At 29.1% G+C, this 9,829-nt stretch overlaps 1 protein-coding gene across 1 annotated transcript in view; it reads left to right on the forward strand.

Annotated features, from left to right (window-relative positions):
- LOC126908220 (uncharacterized) overlaps positions 1 to 1,062 on the forward strand; it is a 1,489-nt gene extending 427 nt beyond the window's left edge. The window contains exons 2-4 of the mRNA XM_050690132.1: positions 196 to 268; positions 371 to 475; positions 782 to 1,062. Of these exons, the coding sequence (XP_050546089.1) occupies positions 196 to 268; positions 371 to 475; positions 782 to 1,062 (459 nt within the window). The remainder of the gene's footprint in view (positions 1 to 195; positions 269 to 370; positions 476 to 781) is intronic.
- The last annotated feature ends 8,767 nt before the right edge of the window (positions 1,063 to 9,829 follow it).

The raw sequence follows: 9,829 nt of genomic DNA on the forward strand, positions 1-9,829 counted from the left end.
TTAGGGTATACCCTAAACCATTTTTTGGACTTAAAGCAGATTTCTTAAATAAATTTATCATATAATTAAATATATTTTTATAACCTGTTAAGAGTTTTCATAAGAAAAATTTGGAACGCAAATCCGAAATAAAAAAACAACTTTTTGAGATATCTTCTAATACTACTGCTCGACCAAATTTAAAANCTTTTTGAGATATCTTCTAATACTACTGCTCGACCAAATTTAAAACGAAATTCATCAAAAGAAGATGAAAAAGTCATAAAAAGTATACAACTTTTAAAATATAATTCATTTTTAAAAAATAATATAATAAACATTTTGATTTTTGAAACAAATGTGTAATATTTTAAAACATAAATTATTTTAGAGCCAAAAGTTAGTTCGAATCCTTTGACCTTAAATACGCCGAATGACGTAAATTTACTTGCTCTGTCCACTATTGAAGTAATAAAAGTATCAGAGAAAGAAAAAGGTAATTAGTTATTTAATCTATTTATTTTAAGTAAAATAAAATAAAAAAAAGATTATTTATTAAACATTATTAATAATTATAATACGTGTTAATTTAATATAACCTCTGCAGAGGCTTGTTATTAAGGGGGTCCATGGACGTTTTAAACAATAGTAATTATACGTGTTTAATTTCATATTCCAAAACCTTAAATAAACCTAACTAATTGTAAACTGTTCAACAAAGTTTTTTATTAATTTTATGAAAAATGTTTAANATTTTTTTTTTAAATTTATGAAAAATGTTTAAATACGGTTACATTTGCAGAAGTAATACAAGATCAGAACACAAAATCTCTTGATCAATATAATGCACCTTCATTTAAGTCGCCTACATCTTGGTATACTTCAGACACAATTAATGAGTACATTAAAATGATAGTAACACGGTCAGAAGGTGAAGTTTATGCAGTTGTCACTGATTTTATTGTAGCGTATCTTCGAGGAGGTTATCCAGCTGTAAGAAGATGGATAAAAAAAGATATTCACACAATAAAATTACTTTTTGTGCCCATGAATGTATATGGGAGTCATTGGATATTGACNTGATGCTCAAACTCTACTATGTAACCTCTGTTCATACTATAACATTGTGATTATCATGTAACACTAAAATCATTAAATAAATAGACATCGACCAAAAAACGACAACAACAACACCTCCCACAAAATGATAAGGTAAAAGAAAAAAGGGGACATGTAAAGGCTCGTCTCATTCAGTAACTTCAGTCGCGATCTTGTTCGGCTCGGGTTGCGTTGGGTCCTGAAACCACCGCGCTTGCTACCTGCGTTTTATTTTACTTGAGCGATCCTCGAGTAAACGGCACCAATCAAATATCCAAGAACTTGTTGTTGACGTTGCTGGTCAGACTGTCACCAAAAAAAGGAAAATCGATTGTGTTTGTCATTTTGTTTGTGGTCACCTTTTTATCCAAAGAAAATTCATAGAGGTGAGTCAAATTTAAAATATCCCAATTATAAAGCTTGAATCAATTTAGAGTAACGGATTTCGGAGCAATAGATCAGCTATATCTACTTGTCTTCGTTGTCCTATAAGCCCTCGAACTTCACTTCCCCGATTCAGCGCATCACCGCATGCGCGCACAAATATCCCAAACCTCTTATTTTATTTTTATTTTATTTTTGTTATTTGAATTATAACAAAGTGGCGCCCAACAACAGGCTTAGTAAATTTTACTAAGGGCTTTTAATAAAAAAAAAAAAAAAAATTTTTACTCAGAATATATTTGAATTGGGATTATTTGCCTAAATAAATATAGGTTGAGAATTGTTTCTTTAAAAAAAATTAAAAATTGTTTAAATCGCGCTTATTAACTGCGCGTAAGTTAAATTTGAAATTATTTTGCAAATTGAATTCATTGAAAATTAAATCGCGCCCTTATTAAAAAAATGATATTTTATTAAAAAATTATTGCGCTTTCTATTGATTATCATATTGCGCATATTTGTATTTACTAAATAATTAAATCGTGCTTCTTAATTGCGCGTAAATTAAAAATTTGAAATCATTTTAAAAATTGAATTCATTGAAGATTAAATCGCGCTTTTTTTAAAAAAAAAAAAAAAAAAAAAAAAATTAAATTTATCTTGCGCGTACATTAGAAATATAAAAAGAATTTTTGAAAATATTTTGCGATTATTATTGAAAAATTATATTGCGCATATTTGAATTTATAAAAACAAAATTATTTATACTGCGCGTAAATTAAATTACTTAAAAAAATTGAATTTATTTAATCGCGTTTACTATTAAAAAATTTTTTTGCGCATACTTTTGCCCATAAAAATTGAATTTATTACTAAAAACTTTTCGTATAAATTAAAATCAGTCATTCATGAATTTTAATGCAAAGAGAGAGTATAAGTGAATAAAGTAAAATTCTTTTGAGAAAGTGAACATTGAAAATTATGACAGAGGAAATTGAAGTGATTGAAATACAAGGCATCCCAGAAGAACATAAAAAAACATTAGAGTGGATTAATCGTCTAAAAAAATCTGAGCTTATTAAAGAACTTGAGAATAGAAAATTACCCACAACAGGTACTGTACCAGAATTAAAAATAAGATTATTTTGGCATTTTTTACCTAAAAACTCAACGCAAGCTACCGTCAAAAATATTTCTAATCAGGATTCAAATTCACCAAAAGTAATTAATAATTTTAATATGAACAAAAATTTATTTTTCAAACCAACTATCTTTTCCGGCGGAATTAATGAACGCGTAGATTCATTCTTAAAAACTTTTAATAGAGCCGCGTCTATCAATAATTGGTCAGATAATGACAAACCACACTATCTAGTTGCATTTTTACAAGGCCCAGCACTAACTTTTTATGACAATATTGAGTCTCTAAATTTACCATGGAATGAATTAGAGAAAAAATTTAGAGATGAATTTGAACCCATTGCCCAAAATGATATGTTGCGTATTTTACTAGAGAAAAGAAAACAGTTAGACGATGAACGGACAGTTGCTTACATTAATGACATGGAGGCTTTGTGTAAGAGAATAGATACTAATATGTCAGCGAGTGAAATAGTAAGGAATGTGATGAAAGGTCTCAAGCCAAGCATTCTGAGATACATCAGTATTTTAGATAATAATAATTTAGACGAGTTAAAAAGAAACATTCAAAAGTATGAGGTGGTTGAATTTATGATTACTGGAGAGACAGCTAAGAGTCCATCAGAAATAAAGCAATCCATTATAAATGAAAAAATTAATCAAATTACTCAAAATAATGAAAATGATGACTTAAAAAATTTAATTGAAGAATTTAAAAATTTCAAAGAACAATTTTTTAATGAACATATTAATCTTATACCTAATAACAGGCAATTTCAAAATAATAATCAATCTCAAAGTAACAATTACAATTCACGTATTAAAAATCAATTTCAAAATAGTAATAAATTTGACAACAACTCTCCGCACTACAGTAATAAACAATTCCAAAATAATAATTCTAAAACCAACTTTTTATTAGATAACCAATTTCAGAAGCAATATGCATATAATAATTACAACCGCAACAATAATTCGCCTAATAATAATAATAATTTCAGAAACACTATTCGCAATTCATCACAATTTAAAAACAATTCTCAACAAAGATTTTCATCTCAGTTTGATCAAAGGGATAACATTCAAAGTAATAATAATAACTTTCAAAATAGCAATTATAATTCAAATACTTCTAAGTGTAATTTTTGTACTAAAAGCAACCATAATTCAATAAATTGTTTTTTCAATCCTAATAATACAAAATGTCAATTGTGTGATCTTATGGGTCATACAGCACGTGATTGTTCCAATAATCCAAAAAACTAATCTCTAGGTTAAACGGTAGTGCTGAACAAAACCGTTCACCTTCTAAACCAGCACACAACATTATCAACAACGTCGCACATGACAATCGCATGCCTGTCGCTTTACATTTTTATGCTTTATTTAATAATATTAAAATACCTATCACAATAGACACAGGTTCAAACATTTGCTGCGTAACACACACTTTAATCCCAAATAATCAGATCAAAAAACAATGTTTTTCGAATATATGTGGTCCTGATAACACACCATTGAATATTTTAGGCACAACAAATATCACTTTGAACATTGAATCAGTAGACTTTAACATTAAAGTATTTGTTGTAAAAAACTTATCTTGCATGATTATTCTTGGTAATGAATTTTTAGATAAACATAACGGTATCATAGACTTCGATAAACGTACAATGTTTTTAAAAGAACAAATACAAGTACCCATCTCTCTTGATAATAATTTAATTCTTAATCAAGTTAACTCTAATTTCTCTGAACAAATAATAGACTTATTCACTGTTGATGATTATTATTCAATAGCACATTGCATTTCTGCTGACCTTAAAATGAGTAAAGGCTTAGCCTTAAATATTTGTCACAAATATGGTAACATGGCATCAATTTTATACAAATTAAATCCAAAAATAGGTGATGCTATTCCGGTCTGCACCAATGGCAGAATTATTTATTTCTTAATTACAAAAAATTATCATTTCGAAAAACCAGAATACGAAAACATTGAAAAAGCATTAAATAATTTAAAAATTCAATTAATAAAACATCATGATATGCACATTGCAATGCCTAGAATAGCATCAGGCCTAGACAGAAAAGAATGGACAATAGTCAAACAAATGATCTGTTCTACTTTCTTAAATACTAGTATTAATGTATTAATTTGTCACAAAAACTCCGAATATATCACTAATAATTGGCAAACTGAAGAACACACCTCAGTTATTAACACTATAAAGCAATTTTATGACAACAAAAATTCCAATAATGTAAATATTCAAAATCAAGACGATAATGACAGCTTAAGTATTTTTAAATCATACAAAAAGGGGGAAAATATTTATAGTGAAAATAATTGTGGATTTTTTGCTATTATAAATGCACTCAATGACGGCAAAACTGAAAAAATCACATCAGTCTTTGAAATTTTAGAACTCTTAGAACTCTCTGATTTACCCAATTATTGGTTCAGCGACGATGAATTAGCAGCCATCGCGAATCATTACAATCACGATACATACATTTTCAATGACACGGATAAGACGGGAATCATTTATGGCTTAGGTAACCGGCCACCTGTAGTATTATACAATGTAGATAACAACACACATTGGATTCCAGGCACACTTACAAACAAACCATCTAAAGATATCCCTTTACAATCATTTCATTTCACAGAATTTGAATCCATTGACAATGTAAAGAAAAATATATTCAAACATTTAAATAAAAATCATTCCATTGACGTTGAAAACCAAAATTTAATTATCAATGAAATTAACTCACAAAATCACATCGAAAAAAATGTAATCTCAAACGACAAAATTTTAAACACTTGTACACAAACACACGAAAGCAGACAAAACATCACTGATAAAGAAGGTAACATAATCAATATTTCACCACACCTATCAAATCATCAACACAAACAGGCCATTAACCTCATCTCACAATACACTCATTTATTTTGCAATGATAATAGTTTAATTAAACCAGCCAATGTAACACCTTGCGAAATCAAAATGAAACCAAATTTTACTGATCCAAAATTTCATGCCCCTCACAGAATATCACCAGAACAAAGAATAGAATTAAAAAAACACATAGATAAACTTTTAGAAGCAGGAATAATAAAACCAGTTACTTCCAATTTTGGAGCACCTGCATTTTTAGTTAAAAAGAAAGAAAAAAATTCTCATAGATTAGTAGTCTCATACAAAGAGTTAAATGACAAAGTACAATCAGACTTATACCCAATTCCAAGAACCGCCGATTTACTAAGGGCTCTAGAAAATGCACGATATTTTAGTTTATTAGATTTTAACAGTGCATTTTTTCAAATACCCGTAAGACTTAAAGATCAGTACAAATTGGCTTTCACATCTGCACTCGGATTATACACATTTACCAGATTACCCCAAGGTTTTAAAAACAGTAGTGCTATTTTTCAAAGAAAATTAAATGAGATTTTTTCACCATTACTATTTAAATCTTTAATCATTTATCTTGATGATTTAACCTCTTATGGTAAAACTTTCGAGGAAAGCTTACATAACTTAAAAGAAGCATTCGAAATTATGGATTATTATAACTTTTCTTTAAAAACTAGTAAATGCAATTTTTTCTATAATGAAATAGAGTTACTCGGTCATAAAATTAGTAAAAACGGTATTCAACCAATAGACAAAAACACTAAAGCCATCACTGAATTCAAAACACCGAAAACACAAAAGGACGTAAGATCTTTCATTGGAATGTGCTCATATTATAGAAAACACGTCAAAGACTTTGCAAAAATAGCGGACCCCCTCACCAACTTAATCAAGGGCGACACAAAAAAAATCACTTGGTTACCTGAACATGAAGAGTCGTTCAACAAACTTAAACAAATTTTAACGACACATCCGGTTCTCAAACACTTTGATGATGACAAGAAAATATTTTTAACAACAGATGCATCTATCACTGGTTTAGGCGCTTGCCTAGAACAAGAACATGACAATGTTCTATTTCCAGTAGGGTATGCCAGTAGGAAATTATTAGCCAATGAAAAAACTTATTCATCAACAACTCTAGAACTATTAGGTCTCTGCTTTGGTGTAAATTATTTCAGAGAATACCTCTATCAAAGACACTTTATAATTTTTTGTGACAACATTAGCATTCAATATTACAAGTCTCTTAAAATACCCTCAGCTAGAATAGCTAGACTGACTTTAAAGTTATTAGATTTTAATTTTGACGTTATCTACAAAAAAGGCAAAGAAAACAAAGTAGCCGACGCGTTATCTAGATATGCAATTAATAACATTTCAATCAGCAAATCTTTAGACAATATTAATTTAAATTTAACAAATATTAATGAATATCAACTTAATGATGAATTCTGTAAAAACATCATTGACGCGTTAAACAATAAGGACGTTCCCATTAAATTCAAAAGAAAGTCAAGACAATTTATAATCACTGAAAATTTATTATTTTACAAAAAATTCACACCATCAAAGCAAATTGAAAATTTATTAGTCATACCTACAAAATTAATACCTCACATTTTAAAATCCTATCATGAAAGCCCCTTAGGAGGACACACTGGCATTTCACGCACTATTCACAAAGTTCAACAAAAATATTACTGGCCCACCCTTATCAAAGACATCACTGACTTCATTAAATCTTGTCCGAATTGTCAGGTTAATAAGAAATTAAGTGGTAAACCAATTGGCTGTTTACAACCAATTCCTGTATCAAATAAACCATTGTCAAGACTCATTTTTGATTATCTTGGCCCACTACCATCTAGTAATAGGAAAAAATACATCTTAGTGGCTACTTGTCATAATACCAAGTATGTCTTTACTAAAGCTGTAGAATCGGACACTGCTGAATCCACTGTTAAATTTATTATGCAAATAGTCTCTCAATGGGGTTGCTTCCAGCAATTCACATCAGATAGGGGCACACATTTTAAAAACAGTTTGGTTCAACAAGTATGTGACAACTTAGGAATTAAACTAGGCTTCTCTACTGCTTATTCTCCTCAAACTCAGGGCTTAGTAGAAAAAATAAACGGTGTAATTTGCGCATCGTTAAGAAACTACATAGAAAATAATGAACAATCAAAATGGTCATATTATCTACAATACATAACATTAGCTTACAATTCAACACCGCAAACAAGCACAGGCTACAGTCCATTTTATTTAATGCACGGCTTTGAACCATACTTTCCAATAGATAACAAAATACTTCCAGACAATATTCCTTATGACATAATGCAATCATTAAAAAATTTACAAGAAGTAAGAAACAAAATACCAGCAATTATACAGAAAGTACAAGAAATTCAAAAAAATTATTATGATAAAAAACATGTTATCTTAACTTTTGATCCAGGAGACTTAGTTTTAGTAAAGTTTCCCTTTAATCAAGTAGGTAAATCACCCAAATTAGCTCCAAAGTATCGCGGACCATTCAAAATCATAAAAAAAATCAACGATTTAAATTATGTAATTAAATTAGAACTAAACAATAAAATGGTAGAAGACACTGTGCATGTCAGACGTCTCAAACCATACTTCTCTAGACATTATGATTAAAATTTCTAAGCAATCACACCATATATTTCATATTGATCATCAACAAAAATCATCACCCTCTATACACATCAAAAAAATATGCCCTTTCCCATTTTCTCTTCTTATCAAGCCTCAACATAATAAAAATCTTCATCATCCATCACCAATCAACACTCAGTCATACAAATTATACATCTAATTATTTTTCTAAAATTTCTTTTATCAAAGGATATTCATTTCAACCATGAATCACACGTGCCAAAACAAATTAAAAACAAAGTGGTGGCAAAAAACAAAATATTGCAGTTGGGACCAACAATGCCCCAATTGCAAACAAACAAAAAAACTACTCTACAAGGGATACCATCTATACAACAACTCACAGCAATGGAACGGGGACATCGCATATTATTTTAAAAATAGCAATCTTGGATTTTTAGTCCGTGACATTGCTTTTTATTCAAAATTCCAAGTAGAACTCGACCTTAGAAAATATTACGCTACAAAATACTCCGCAATAATAGTACCAGACATCGAACACTCAATATGGGAAAACTCTTTAAAAAAGAAAAATATACTAGAAGGCAAGCAGATGGTATCAAACAATTTTTGGGCGAACCTAATATATTACATATTAATACAAAAATTCAGCATTAAAGACACAAACCTAAAAACATTAGACAACTTCAATCTAGACACAGAAAAGTTCAACAATAGAAAATTCAGCATCAATTCGAAATGGAATGGTATAAATGAGGAATACACAATCGTCTTACACAAATACAATCTCACCACAATACCCGAAGCAATCTCAAATTACTATTTTAATTTTTCCTCCCTCACTAGTTTCAAAAAAATAAAAAATTACATTGAGAAAAGCTTTGAAAGCCAAGATAGTGAACACAATTACTACCTAAATTACAACGACGATTCAGAATATTCAAGTTCATCGGAGAGCATAAATAGTGAAAACGCTTTTGCTCATTGTACAGAAAAATAGAATGGGAATTTATACTCTGAACTCCATTTATAACCTTAATACCATTATTTCAATTTATACACATATATACATATCTATTAAAAAAAAAATTATGAAAAAGTAATTATTAAATGGAAAAAATTAACATTAATGTTAATACCTCATTATTATAACATATTTAACCATTACTAATAAAAATATATTATGACTGTAATCACAATTCATAAAAATATATCATATTAATTAAACAACTTTGTCCTATTTTAATCATTATTAACTCAAACTTAGTCAATAAGCTTAACCCTAAGGTAAACAAAATTAATAGAAGCCTCACAATTCTTCTATTTCTCATAAAGAATGGACTTGTTCTCATATCGTATTCAACAAAAAAAATACAAATCATTGTATCCATTTTTTTTTAACCATCACATTATCCAGCATATTATCACGGAAGCACACAACACTACATCATCACGAACTTAATCTATGTTACAAAACTTCTTAATCAATTAAATTAAATCAACACAAACACATCACCTGAATTTCATCGTTTGCAATCTCAGGACCACATAAAACCTTAAATCCAACAAAATACATTGAACAATCACACACACTAAACGAATATTTACAACAACCCAACCCCGTAATGGTTATATTTCAGTGTACGGCAAAAATG

The sequence above is a fragment of the Daktulosphaira vitifoliae genome, unplaced genomic scaffold (genome assembly GCF_025091365.1).
Source record: "Daktulosphaira vitifoliae isolate Bord-2020 unplaced genomic scaffold, ASM2509136v1 Scaffold_5, whole genome shotgun sequence".
Taxonomy (NCBI): Eukaryota; Metazoa; Arthropoda; class Insecta; order Hemiptera; family Phylloxeridae; genus Daktulosphaira; species Daktulosphaira vitifoliae.